At 49.9% G+C, this 14,253-nt stretch overlaps 2 protein-coding genes across 3 annotated transcripts in view; one reads left to right on the top strand and one right to left on the bottom strand.

The window, feature by feature from the left end:
• The first annotated feature begins 632 nt into the window (after nt 1-632).
• On the top strand, nt 633-4,298 carry CHCHD5 (coiled-coil-helix-coiled-coil-helix domain containing 5). The gene is made up of 3 exons (XM_056866927.1): nt 633-773; nt 2,667-2,818; nt 4,190-4,298. Exons 1-2 carry the CDS (start codon nt 676-678, stop codon nt 2,815-2,817), a joined length of 249 nt encoding a protein of 82 aa, XP_056722905.1. The 5' UTR covers nt 633-675; the 3' UTR covers nt 2,818; nt 4,190-4,298.
• A 9,213-nt stretch (nt 4,299-13,511) lies between these two features.
• Nucleotides 13,512-14,253, bottom strand: part of LOC130482363 (LIM homeobox transcription factor 1-alpha-like) — a 94,917-nt gene continuing 94,175 nt past the window's right edge. For both annotated transcript variants that reach the window (XM_056855073.1, XM_056855079.1), the window contains exon 9: nt 13,512-13,666. In XM_056855073.1, the coding sequence (XP_056711051.1) occupies nt 13,512-13,666 (155 nt within the window). The remainder of the gene's footprint in view (nt 13,667-14,253) is intronic.

Here is a 14,253-nt window from a genome sequence, read left to right as displayed (position 1 = left end):
AATCAATACAATAATTCAAACTTCCCGAATATCAATTAACTCATGGTAAAAAAACAACAACCACATTTAAAATGGTAGAATCACAGAATTATGCAATATAAAATCTATAGCTAAAAACCCTATATATGGCTCACCCACGTTTCCTAATCCTGTAGGCTAAAAGTTATTGTTAAAAAAGCCTATATATGGCTTACCCAAGATTTCCTAATCTTATAGGCTATCCAACCAAATTGGGCGACCTTAAAAGTGATCTCTCGATTTTTATCAGCTAACGTTAGTGAAAGGAGAAACAGTTCTTATAATTATGACTTATAGGGGTGTGGTGGGGGAGGGGGAGGACCTTGTCCTCTGGTCGACGCCGGTTAATGGAGCGTTCTGGATAATCAAGCGCATCCTAACAAAGCTTTTATTGCATATAAGACTCCTGTGTGGTCCTCCTTTATTATTTACTTATTTTCGGCAAGGTGTGTGTGGAATGAGGGCTTTATGAATCATAGGGTTGTCCGTGCACCAAGAGATGTGGTGTATTCTCTCTCTTTCACACGCACCTCTCTTTAGACCCTTTTCTTCATAAAATCCCTGCCAGCGCTGACGGGTGTCCCTAATGTTGTCATGTTTCCATCCCCCAACAGGGAGGCGGCGCTGCAAGTGACGGCGCGATACTGCCGCAAAGAAATGGAGCAGTATGGCCAGTGTGTGGCCGCCAACCCCGCCTCCTGGCAGCAAGAATGTCACCAGCTCAAACTCGACATGGCCAAATGCTCATCTTCCCAGTAAGTTTTCTCTCCTCCCAGGAACTGTATCAGCCCTCCCAAAGCCTTCGTTTTTTAAAAGACCTGTTGGGTGACCTTGGGCTAGTCACACTCTCTCAGCCCCACCTCCCTCATAGGGTGTCTGTTGTGGATAGGGGAAGGGAAGGTGATTGTAAGCCGGTTTGATTCTCCCTTAAGTGGTAGAGAAAGTCGGCACATAAAAACCAACTCTTCTTCATATGTGGCTTAGTGTGGATAAGGCTGCCAAGGAAACTCATGAGGGGAGATTCGAACTGCGGCCATCTTGGTTCACACTTTTAGCTGTGACATTACCTTCTCCAAAGCAAGGCAGTTCTGAAAATGGGAGGTTACCTCAGCTTCGGTGGTAACCTCCGTTTTGCCTCATTTACACACGTGCTTGTGAGGATTTTGTTGCCAGTGGATGGAGTGATGGCTACGTGCATGCGTGGCTTTAAAAGGGGAGGAGAGAGTGTCATGGAGAAGAGGTCTGGCAGTGGCTACTCGCCACAGTTACTAAAGGAAACCTCCACCTTCAGGGGCAGTTCACCAGTGCCAAGAGGCAACATGAATCAGAATCGTAGAGTTGGAAGGGACCACCAGGGTCATCTAGTCCAACCCCCTGCACTACGCAGGAAATTCACAACTACGTTCCCCCCACACCCCCAGTGATCCCCACTTCATGCCCAGAAGATAGGCCAAGAGGCCCTCCTTCTCATCATCTGCTTAAGGTCACAGAATCAGCATTGCTGACAGATGTGCAAGCACCGGGTCATTCCTGACCCATGGGGTGACGTCACATCCCGACGTTTTCTAGGCAGACTTTGTTTGCGGGATGGTTTGCCAGTGCCTTCCCCAGTCATCTTCCCTTTACCCCCAGCAAGTCGGGTCTTCATTTTGCCGACCTTGGAAGGACGGAAGGCTGAGTCGACCTTGAGCCGGCTACCTGAAACCGACTTCCTTTGGGATCGAACTCAGGTCGTGCGCAGAGCTTGGACTGCAGTACTGCAGCTTACCACTCTGCACTATGGGGCTCTTTAGATGGCCATCTAGTCTCTGCTTAAAAACCTCCAGGGAAGGAGAGCTTACCACCTCCTGAGGAAGCCTGTTCCACTGAGGAACTTCTCTAACTTCTCTAACTGTTAGAAAATTCTTCCTAATGTCTAGATGGTGGGGAAGGCCTTGGCCTGTATGCTCTGTTGTTGACCCTCCAGAGGAACTGTTTGGATACTGGAAAAGAGCAAGAGTCCAGTAGCACCATAAAGATAACAAAATTTCTGGCAGGGTATGAGCTTTTGTGAGCTGCAGCTCACTTCTTCAGATAGCTGCAGCTCACGAAAGCTCATAACCTGCCAGAAATTTTGTTAGCCTTTAAGGTGCTACTAGAAGAAGAAGAAGAGTTGGTTTTTATATGCCGACTTTCTCTACCACTTAAGGGAGAATCAAACCGGCTTACAATCACTTTCCCTTCCCCTCCCCACAACAGATACCCTGGGAGGTAGGTGGGGCTGAGAGAGCTTGACTAGCCCAAGGTCACCCAGCTGGCTTCATGTGGAGGAATGGGGAAACCAATCCAGTCTCCTGATTAGCCTCTGCTGCTCATGTGGAGGAGTGGGGGAATCAAATCCAGCTCTCCAGATTAGAGTCCCCCGCTCATGTGGAGGAGTGGGGGAATCAAACCCGGTTCCCCAGATCAGAGTCCCCTGCTCCAAACCACCCCCCTTAACCCCTACACCACGCTGGCTCTCTTGCTCTTCTCTACTGCTGCTGACAGATGAACGCGGCTGCCTGTCGTGATCTGTCTGCTGGGATGCCATGCGAGACAGGCGGCTGGGCCAGATGAACCACTGGTCTGATCCAGCAAGGCTCTTCTTATGTTGTTGTTTTTTGCCGCAGCCCTATTATCCAGAAGATCCGGAACGACTGCGCCGAGCCATTCGCTGCGTTCGAACAGTGCCTTAAGGAAAACCAGACCTCAGTGATGAACTGCGCCGAGTACGTCCAACAGTTCCTGCACTGTGCTGACCAAGTGAAACTAGCTACATAAGGTCGGTGCCGAAATGCTGATTTCAACTAGCCTCTGCATGCCATCTAGGGAGATATTGGTTTGGATCCAGAGATGTGGGAACATAATTGGACTTAGTGCAGTGGTTCCACTTACGCAAGCGCTTGTGCAAACAGCTGGTGCATTCCTGCCTATATATTTGGGGAGGGGCCATGGCTCAGAGATAGAACATCTGCTTTGCGTGCAGAAGGTCCTAGGTTCAATCCCCGGCATCTCCAGTTAAAGGGACTAGGCAGGTAGGTGATGGGAAAGACCTTTGCCTGAGACCCTGGAGAGCCGCTGCCGGTCTGAGTAGACCATACTGACTTGGATGGACCGAGGGTCTGATTCAGTAGAAGGCAGCTTCATGCGTTCATGTGCTCGGAAATTTGTTGCGCAAGATCTTACACAAGTAGAAAGGCAAGTGGGGAAACGATAAGTCGGACTTGGCGCAAGTGGCTATCGTGGTCACATTTCTTGCATTTCCTCTTGCGCAAGACCTCAAGCACACGCAGAAATTTTACGCTAGCTCCAACCCACTTTGCAAAGCTTAAAAGCGAGCTGTCGTCCCTCTGGGTCTGCTTCTAGCTGAGCTGACGTCACATTCTAACTTCTGAGGAGGAAGGCTTCCTCGCAGAATGCTGAAAAACCATTCAGCTTTGGAGGAAAGTAGTAGGGCAGTTTGGCTGAGATGAATTCCCCTCACGTAAAGGTGGAATTATGCCCTGCAGACTGATTGGGGAGAGAGTGGTTATAAGAGACAGGGGCAGCTGAAGAGCAAAGATCCAAGAGGAGGAGGAGGAGGAGAAGAGTTGGTTTTTATATGCTGACTTTCTCTACCACTTAAGGAAGCGGAACTCACAACCTCACAAAAAACTTGGGTTTCTGTCGAAGAGAGCTCTGAGTCTCGAAAGCTCTTACCCCAAAAATCTTGTTGGGGGGGGAGAGGGGAAGAGTAAGAAGAAGAGTTGGTTTTTATATGCTGACTTCCTCTACCACTTAAGGCAGACTCAAACCGGCTTACAATCGCCTTCCCTTCCCCTCCCCACAACAGTAAGGTAGGTGGGGCTGAGAGAGCTCTAAGAGACTGTGTCTAGCCCAAGGTCACCCAGCTTGATTCATCTGGAGGAGTGGGGAAACCAACCCGGTTCTCCGGATTAGCCTCCGCCGCTCATGAGGAGGAGTGGGGAATCAAAGCCGGTTCTCCAGATCAGAGTCCACCGCTCCAAACCACCCCTCTTAACCACTACACCACGTTGGCTCCAAGGGTTCTCTCAGGGCAGCAACCCAAGCATGACAGACTCAGCATCTGGAGCGATGTAACTCTTTGAACTGCAAAGGACTTTCATTTGCATCTTTTTTTTTTCTGTTGCAGTGCAAAATGGTGCTTTCCCTCGGTGGCCGTTGTGCTGTGGAGTGCCCATACGACTGAAGTTCCTACCTGGAATGACAGCAGGAACATCACAGATTCTCAAGATCCTGCAAGGATCATGAATTCACACCCGTCTGAGTACTGCTTGGACAGTTGGGACCATTCGTGGCTTGACGTTAGTGTCTTTTTAAACCAAAGCCTAGCCTCCCGTTGACAAATCACGTAAGCTGAACTGACGTGACTGTGATATCTTGACTTCCTCTCTGTAGCCAAACTTGGAGTCCACTGTATACATTTTTCTTCTACTGGACTTCAGCCAGCCGTGGTGCCATCGACCGCCTCTGGGCATCAAAACCACCTTTCCTGGATCTTTCATCCTCCCAGTGCTGCTTAGCAGGTGGAAATAACCATAATAAAGGTGTATATTTATACCCGTCTCGAAGTGGTGCAGGCCAGATTTTGCGAGAAAGATCTCTGTGGGCAGGCGCTCAGAGGAAACTAGTGTGCCATTCCCAGCAAAATCGGTGGATCTCTGGCATTTCGGCATAATTTTTAAAATTGATATTTGTCTTTAGAGGGAAACAAAGATACATAGGCTTCCTCCTCGGAGGCCCTGCTTTGTAGCCACTAGAGGGCATTGTGTGAACTTCAAAGCATTCTTGCCTATTTTCAAATTTCAGAGGGGTAGCTGCGTTTGTTGCCGAAGAACCAAAATGCAGGGTTTGCGGTATCTGATCAACGTAACAGATTTCTTTTTGTCGTGTTTTTTTGGGCTAGAGCCTGCTCCATCGTATGTAAGAAGCGTATCCTCAGTAGGCGGATATAGAGGGGGCCTGGGGAGTGAGAGAGCTGTGAAATGCCGGCCACGGCATGTAACATCTCTGTGCAAAACGCAGAAGCACACAAGACGAGCAGGACAGCCACTCCTATCTGCTGTAATCGGCGATGGTAACAGTCTCTGTAGTTGTGTCCTGCATTTTAACACCTGAATTGGCTAAGGAAGGCATCACGGGCGGATCCAAGTGTGAGCTTCCCACATGTGCAGGGACTGCTGCCCGTGAAGCGTGACATTTGCGGCTTCCCTTTCCTGTGGCAACCCAGAGAGCCAGCGTGGTGTAGCGGTTACGAGCGACGAACTCTAATCTGGAGAACTGGATTTGATTCCCCACTCCTCCACGTGAGCGGCGGACTGTAGCCTGGGGAACCGGGTTTGCTTTCCTGCTCCTCCACATGAGCAGCAGACTCTAATCTGGTGAACTGGGTTTGATTCCCCACTCCTCCACATGAACGACGGACTCTAATCTGGAGAAACGGGTATGATTTCCTGCTCCTCCACATGAGCAGCGGACTCTAATTTGGAAAACCGGATTTGATTCCCCGCTCCTCCACATGAGCAGCAGACTCTAGCCTGGAGAACCAGGTTTGATTCCACGTGCCTCCATGGGAAGCCTGGGTGACCTTGGGCTGGTCACAGTTCCCTCCAGTCTCTCAGCCCCACCTACCTCACAAGGTATCTGTTGTGGGAAAGGGAAGCCTATTCCAAGCCACTTTGAGACTCCTTAAAGGTGGAGAAAATTGAGGTATAAAAACCAACTCTTCTTCTTTCCTGAAATTTGGCTCCTGGGAAGAGGAGAAACATTCCACACCCAGAGCAGGATTTTGGGGGCAATTCACACCGGTTCACTGAAGTCCTCGTTAATTCTATTACGAAGGGAGACTTTGAAATTACTGCAGTGGAACTTATCAATAGGCTTATTTGGGTTGAACTGGAGCTGAGATCTCTCTTAGCTCTCCCAAGTGTTAAGCACTTCTGTATACTTAGGTAGAGCGGTGAATGGTTGCCAAGCTTATGCTGCATACTTCTGAATTTTGCAAAGAAATGTCACGGACTGTATGTCTTGGATTTCACGGTCTTTTAACCCCAATGTTGACATTTGTATTTCTTCTATATCCATGTGTCTATATATCATCTCCATCTTTGTGTACATAACGCAAATGTTGCAGCCAACTTATGATGACCCCGTTGGGCTTTCAAGGCGAGAGGCGTTCAGAGGGGTTTGCCATTGCCTGCCTCTGCGTTGCGACCCTGGACTTCCTTGGTGGTCTCCCATCCAAGTACTAACCAGGATCCACCCTGCTTAGCTTCCGAGATCTGACGAGATCAGCCTAGCATGGGCCGTCCAAGTCAAGTCAAGAGATGTTCAGAGGAGTTTGCCATTACTGGCCTCTACGTAGCGACCCTGGACTTCCTTGGTGGTCTCCCATCCAAGTACTAATCAGAGTCAACTCTGCTTAACTTCTGAGATCTGACAAGATTAGGCAAGCCTTGGCCATCCAGGTCAACAGATGTTCAGAGGTGGTTTGCCATTGCCTGCCTCCACGTAGCGACCCTGGACTTCCTCAGTAGTGTCCCATCTAAGCACTAAGCTGGGTTGAGTATGCTTAGCTTCCAAGAACTGACGAGATCAGGCTAGACAGGTCAGGGCCTTTTCTGTTCTGTTCTTACTTCTTTGTTTTACAACCAGCACAGGAATACCACAATATTAGGTCCACACATTCTTCTTTTAAACTGGCATAATTAATCCTCTGTGTGGATTAGAATCTCTGTGGCACCCATACAGTTCCCAGAAGGAGAGGAAACAACCTTCCTTAACCAGGCCGAAGGGTTTATGACAAGCAGAAGAAGAGTTGGTTTTTATATGCCGACTTTCACTACCTTTTTAAGGAGAATCAATCCAGTTTACAATCACCTTCCCTTCCTCTCACCACAACAGAAACCGTGTGAGGTAGGAGGGGCTGACAGAGTTCGGAGAGAACTGTGACTTACCCAAGGGCACCCAGCAGGGTTTCATGTGGAGGAGCGGGGAATCAAACCCGGTTCTCCAGATTAGACTCCACCGCTCTTAACCCCACTGCACCACGATGGCCTTGTTCTTATTTAACTGCCCAGGGATGGCAGTTCCCCCTTCAACTGTGGCGGTAAAGAGCCTGAGCATTCCCCGTCAATGGCGGGCCACGAGGGCCAGAGCATACAATCTCAATAGCCAGGGAGAAGACAACCCTCCCTTGTGAGGGGACTCAAGTAGGATGTGGGAGGGGGTGCGTCTGACGCCATCACTTCTTCAAAAGGTCCTGGGTGGAAGTATTTGACAATTCATTCCAAGCAGGGCAGGGTAGTGGGAGGAGGGGGAAGAGGGGCCCCACAAATTCTCACCCCACACACTCTGAAGCCACGTGTGGGCTGAAAATTCGGGGGTAAGGGGGAAGAACCTTGACATTCCTCCCACACACACACATAACATGGACTTAGCAGGGTTGAAGTCCTTCATGCGGCAGGTGGGCCCTCCTGGAATCGAATGTTCCTCTGCACAAAGTAAAACCTCTGCGCTGGAAAGGAGATAACGGGGAAAAGCCTCAGCCCTGCTCCATGACATCTGCTATCTGCACGGAATTTCATCAGGGGAGTCCCCCACCTGCGGCCTGAAGTGGGACCCTCCTTCCAGCCCACAAGTTGATTTAAAGGATGTTCGGAGCTCAGCAACCTGTGAAATAATGACCTTGTTGGGTGGGGTGGGGGGAACGCTGATTGATTTCTGGTCGACAAAGTGCTTGGGTGTGTGCTAAAGAGGGGGGTTAGAAATGACAGCAAGGGAAATGCACTGGCCTTAAAGAGGACTGGATAAGAATTCAAGGCTTTGGGCCTAATCACATTCTTTCCTATGTAGGCTCGCCTACATAGTCTGCCTAGTAAACGTTGTGAGCTGACTTCACCCCATGGGGTGCTCTACACTCTTTACCGTGGTGCTTTACTCTCGGTGGTGGGTCACTCGGTGCTCTACAACCTTTACCTTGTATAGTCTGACGGGAAGGGGCTGTGGCTCAGCGGTAGAGCATCTGCTTGGCATGCATGCAGAAGGTCTCAGGTTCAGTCCCTGGCGTCTCCAGTTAAAGGGACTGGGCAAGTAGGTGATGCGAAAGACCTCTGCCTGAGTCCTTGGAGAGCCGCTGCCGGTCTGAGTAGACAATACTGACTGTGATGGACCGAGGCTCTGATTCAGTAGAAGGCAGCTTCATGTGTTCATGGAAATCAGTGGTAATTTCAGATCTCCAGGCCCCTCCTGGAGGTTGGCAACACTAGGTGCAGTGCTAAGCCGAAGGACACGGCTCATTCCGCAGTCCCTCTTCAGGCTATCGTTTACAGAACCAACAGGTTAAAATTAAATCAAAAGAGTTTCCGTCGAGACATTAGGAAGAATTTTCTAACAGAGCGGTTCCTCAGTGGAACAGGCTTCCTCGGGAGGGGGTGAGCTCTCCTTCCCTGGAGGCTTATAAGAAGAGGTTAGATGGCCATCTGTCAGCAATGCTGATTCTATGACCTTAGGCAGATCATGAGAGGGAGGGCATCTTGGCCATCTCCTGGGCTTGGAATGGGGGTCACTGGGGGTGTTGGGGGGAGGTAGTTGTGAATGTCCTGCATTGTGCAGGGGGCTGGACTAGATGACCTTGGCGGTCCCTTCCAACTCTATGCTTCTACAATTCAACTCTGATCTATCCAGTCCGCCTCCTGTTTTTGTTCATCTCTGTTTCCTCCTGTTTTTGGAACGTAACCCTCTTGTCCCCCTCCTTCCACCAGGGAAAGGAAAGCTAATTTATTAAATGCTTCAAGTAGGCGGTGGTGTTCTCCAGCAGCAGTGCCAAGGACCATTAGGTTTCCGTTTCTCCCTCTCCCTTTCGGCTTCGACTCCCCCAAAACCCTGACGTTAGACACAGAGGGCCTTGCTCACAGCCTCTGCTGTGTTGGCCGGCGTCACCTGCCAAGCGGAACTTGCATGCCCGGGCGGCACAGATTAGAGCCAGCAAAGTGCCAAGGACGCCTTTAATTTCTCATCCAGAAAAATGCCCCAATTTTACACCCTGCTTCTCACTGCGGAGGAGGGCCATTAATCAGCTCCGCCACCTTTGGTGTCAGCGGTTCTCGTCGGAGGAGAAGGAACAGGCAGGAAAGACATTCCGTTCACGCACATTCTTTGGTTTTTGTTTGGCTTGCGTCCAAGTAGACATGGGAGCCAGCGTGGCGCAGTGGTTAAGAGCAGTGGTTTGGAGCGGCGGGCCCTGATCTGGAGAACCGGGTTGGGTTCCCCACTCCTCCACGTGAGCGGGGGACGCTAATCTGGTGAACTGGACTTGTGTCCCCACTCCTACACGCGAAGCCAGCTGGGTGACCTTGGGCTAGTCACAGCTCTCGTAGAGCTCTCTCAGCCCCACCTATGTCACAGGGTGTCTGTTGTGGGGAGGGGAAGGGAAGGTGAGATTAGCATCCACTGCTCATGTGGAGGAGTGGGGAATCAAACCCGTTCGCCAGATTAGTGTCCGCCGCCCCAAACCACAGCTCTTAACCACACCACGCAGGATAGTTATATATTTTTTAATGCCGTTTAAAGACAATCCTCAGGGGAGATGCATATTCCAGCAGTGGAGAGGACCCAGCCCAAAGAGTAACAAAAGGGCAGGATGTTGCAATTGGAGATGTCCTGTCAAGGATTGCACTTACCAGGGTGAGGAGAGTGATCAAGAGAGGGCAAAGCTTCTGAATGTGATGTCTCCCCGATTTCTGCCCGAATCACAGAGCGGCACAGGTGGAGTGTATCTCATTGCCACTCATGGTTTTGGCCAGTATCCTATGAGGCTCACACAACCCCATCCCCCATAGCCCTCACCACCACTGTGGTATCTGACAAATAAGTTTCACCCCCCCCCCCACTGCACGGCTCCAGTCTCAAAAACGGTTGACCGTGCAGCCGGTCTTCCTTGGGCACACATGGCTTTTGGTTATTATTTTTTTGTTGACGTTTTAATTTCCAAATGCACATGCAAAGACATCAGCACAACACAATACGAGATCACGACTGGCATGAAAAGGTGAGGTTACAGCAGGCCCGATATGATCCGGAGGGCACCGATCGGTGAGTGAGCGCTTTGATAGAAATGCCCCTTTAAACGTACCCAAAATCTAGTGCAAATGTCCCTGGGGGAGGAAACGCACACACTCAAGGGGGGGAGGCGAAGGTTCCTTGGAAATTCTGCGGTGCGTGACCCATTGAGGTTTGCCCTATTTCTCAGTGGTTTGAGCCCATCGCAGCCTTCCTCCTTTGAGCCAGTCTAGACTACGTCTAACTCATGGTCTCCGCGGGGACTCGCGGCTGCAAGTTCCTTGTGGGAGCTCGATCCCGATGGGCTGCAGGGGCCCAGTTCGGATTAGGATGACTACATAGGAGGATGCCCCCCCTCCGGCCTTTCCCCGCCCCCAGTTCTCCTCATTTGATCCACCCCATGATATTTAGTGCACACGCAGGTCCCCGTTGGGACCGTTTCAGTTTGGGAAAATGGAATGGGGTGGGGAGGCTGGAGCTCCTCCTCCCCCTTTTGCCAGGTCCAATTGAAATCAAGCCCCTTTGGCATGTCACAAATGAGTTCCTGCAGGGAACCCGCAGCTGCTGTGTGAATGGGGATCCCTGTGGTGGCCCCGAGTTAGCCGTAATGTAACCGCTGATGATCCACATGGCTTCCAGGTGGCTGGCGTGTTTGCAGACTCTTCAAACATGCCTGCATTGAAAAAGAGAACTCTCCCAATGTAAATCCTTCTCTCTTTCAAACCCCCCCCCCGCAATGTATGAAACTACATTTACACCAGGGTGGTCAGATGTTCTATATTTGAGTGGGATATAGGATTGCCAGCTCCGGGTTGGAAAATACCAGGAGATTTGGGGGGGGGGGTGGAGCCTGAGGAGGGCGGGGTTTGGAGAGGGGAGGGTCTTCATTGCCATAGACTCCATTTGCCAAGGTGGCCATTTTCTCCGGGGCAACTGATCTCTGTCTCCTGAAGATCCGTTGTAATAGCGGGAGATCTCCAGCTACCACCTGGATTTTGGTAACCTTGGGGGATACAATTTTCCCCTCTGGAGGCTTTCCACAGAATTTCCCCCCAGCCTTCACACAAAAGCATCTACCAATGTATCAATGATATTCTTTTCCCCCTTTTGAAGCCTTGAAGACTAGTATGGGTCTGTGTACAACTGGTTTCCTTCAAGGGAGCACTGTCAGTGATGGCCAGTTAGGAAGGAGGGGCTGTGGCGCAGTGGTAGAGCATCTGCTTGGCATGCCGAAGGTCCCAGGTTCAATCCCAGCATCTCCAGTTAAAGGGACTAGGCAAGTAGGTGATGCGGAAGACCTCTGCCTGAGACCCTGGAGAGCTGCTTTGATTACTGGCTTTGATGGACTGAGGGTCTTATTCAGTATAAGGCAGCTTCATGTGTTCCTGAAGTGAGAAGTTGTTTTGTAATGGTGTCTCTGTAAGAAAAGTTTGCTATATAACAGGCTGCTTCTTGGCAGATTGCAAATATTTGGTTGGCCCTGGTGTATCGCAGACTGCCCCCCAACAAAAGGGTTTTCCCTGCTTAATGTGTTTAAAGTGTGATGGGCTGCCGTAGATGGATCGCAGGGATTTTGAGTGTGCTCGGTATTGTTGCTGTGCTCTTGACTAATGCACCCTGATTGCTAGCAATGTAAAAAAAGGTAAAGGTCCCCTGTGCAAGCACCGGGTCATTCCTGACCCATGGGGTGACATCACATCCCGACATTTACTAGGCAGACTTTGTTTACGGGGTGGTTTGCCAGTGCCTTCCCCAGTCATCTTCCCTTTACCCCTAGCAAACTGGGTACTCATTTTACTGACCTCAGAAGGATGGATGGCTGAGTCAACCTTGAGCCAGCTACCTGAGGGATACATAAAGGAGTGACTACAAAGCCTGCCTTGGCCAGTGAAGACATATTGTGGAGCCCTGGAAGACTTTGGCGGGCCGTACAGCAGGAAGTCTCCAGCAAATGGCTGTTGGAATGTAGCAGGAGAAGATAATAGGACAAATGGAAGGCTTTGAGAAGGCTGAAGGGATGAGTTTCATTCACATTCACGGGAAAAGGGGGGGCAATCTAAATTTGAAAAAACTGTGGCTGGGTTCTCCACCGCCGGGCATAGTTTTCAAGAATTCTCTTTAAGCAAGGGCAGAATTCCTAAATTCTCTCTGAGCAAGAAGGCAAGCCCATCCTCGCCTAATCGGGGAAACCCCGTTTCAAGGCAGACTGGTGTGTTGGCATAATTCTCAGCATTATGGAAGCTTTGTTGGCAACAGATGAAAAAGGAGGACCCGTGAGAGCTGTTGAACACTCAGACTGAATGGAAGCTTGTAAAAGATAACACTGAGCTGGCTGTTCATCTAGACCACCTTAGGATCATAGACTCATAGAGTTGGAAGGGACCACCAGGGTCACCTAGTCCAAGCCTCTGCACAATGCAGGAAATTCACAACTACCTCCCCTCCACATCCCCAGTGACCCCTATTCTATGCCCAGAAGATGGTCAAGATGCCCTCCCTCTCATGATCTGTCTGTCATAGAATCAGCATTGCTGACAGATGGTCATCTAGCCTCTGCTTGAAGGTCCTTGAAAGTCCATGAATCTAGGGGTAAATCTACACTGAAGCCTTATTTATTTATATTTATTTATTTATAACATTTTAACCCGCCTTTTTCTAACCAAAGACTCAAGGTGGCTTAAAGCAGATAAACTATCATGCCTTCTCTCCAATGAATCCTGGGAACTGTAGTTCTAGGGGGAGGAGAGGGATCATTAGCTAGTGTCGAGCTACCTTGGCCAGAGTACTTTCCCCAGAATTCTTAGGATTAGGGGGCAGAGAGGCCACACCAAGGAAACTAGTATAAAACCAATGCATGTGGGCTAAATTATTACTTGGTGTCCTGTGCTCCTTTCCCCCCGTGAAAGCCAGCAGGTTCACCTGATGTCCAACAGAGCTCTTAATTTTGCCAACACTCAGGAAAATTAACAAGAAATGACAGGCTGGGGAAAACGCATAAAAGCAGCATGGCAGTGCTGGGAACTTGGTCTTTTCCAAGGGCTCCAGTAAGACCTTCTGGGGTTTTCTATCTCTGCTGATACGTCAACCTAGCTCGAATGCCCTACAATTTCAACACCAAACACACCGCTATAATTACAGCTACATAATTGTGAAATCGTCCACCCATAGGACATGGGGCCGAGGGAGGGGAGAGGCAGTTTAGCAAAGTCCTCCGAAGACTCAGTGGTTGGTACCCAAGAAGTAATGCTCAGGTACCCATCGACGAAGTGTGCCTCATTCGCTCAGCCAGATCCAAAGCGTTCTTCCGGATCGGGCTCTCCTCCTCCGTGCAATTCCCCATTCCAAACCCAGAGCGGTACGTTTCAGGTAGGAGGGCCAGAAACATTCCCCCATGGTCAGGAGGTGAAGTACGAGCTCTGCATGGAGTAGAGCCGGTCAATGGGGTTCCCCACGCGGGTCTGCAGGAGGTTGGCTTCAGCCGCCGACAGCAGGCAGTCCCCCAAATGGCCAATGGTGTCACTGTCCATGTCGTGGAAGACGCCTTCTGAGTCTAGGATGGAGAGAACAAACCTTGGTTAAGACGTTTTTAATCCCCACTGAACAAGGCATGTGCTAATATAGCACCTTATGAAGAAGAAAAGGAAGGCTTAAGTATAGATGTACTCCCCTAGATTCACAGACTTTCAAGGGCCTTCAAGGTGGTCTAGATCAGGGCTTCTTAACTTTTTCCACTCGCGACCCCTTTTCGCCCGGGGAAGTTTTTACACAGCCCCGAGTATATCGGTATATAAAATAGGTATACAAATCAAACATTTACTGAGATGGGGTTTGTACTATTTTATGGCATATTTATGGAATTTAAAAGCATAAATAACTGTTGCCAAACTGTTTGCGACCCCCACATTCAGTTACACGATCCCATATGGGGTCGCGACCCACAGTTTAAGAAGCTTTGGTCTGGATGAACAGCCAGCTTTATTCTACTCGGTATTGTCTTTTACAAGCTTCCATTCAGTCTCAGTGTTCAACAGCTCTCACGGGTCCTCCTTTTTCATCTCTGTTGCCAACAAAGCTTCCATGACACTGAGAATGATATGCCAATGCACTGGGCTGCCTTGAAACCGAGTTTCCCTGATT

Source organism: Euleptes europaea, chromosome 1 (assembly GCF_029931775.1).
Source record: "Euleptes europaea isolate rEulEur1 chromosome 1, rEulEur1.hap1, whole genome shotgun sequence".
In the NCBI taxonomy this organism is placed as follows: Eukaryota; Metazoa; Chordata; class Lepidosauria; order Squamata; family Sphaerodactylidae; genus Euleptes; species Euleptes europaea.
The sequence above is the reverse complement of the archived record's forward strand: the minus strand, read 5'-3'. Positions and strand labels throughout refer to the sequence as shown.

Excerpts from the sequence above, each read along its gene's own strand:
- CHCHD5 (XM_056866927.1), top strand. The coding sequence starts at position 676 with ATGGAGCAGTATGGCCAGTGTGTGGCCGCCAACCCCGCCTCCTGGCAG. Across the intron at positions 774-2,666 it reads GCCAAATGCTCATCTTCCCA|CCCTATTATCCAGAAGATCC; the intron begins GTAAGTTTTCTC and ends TTTTTGCCGCAG.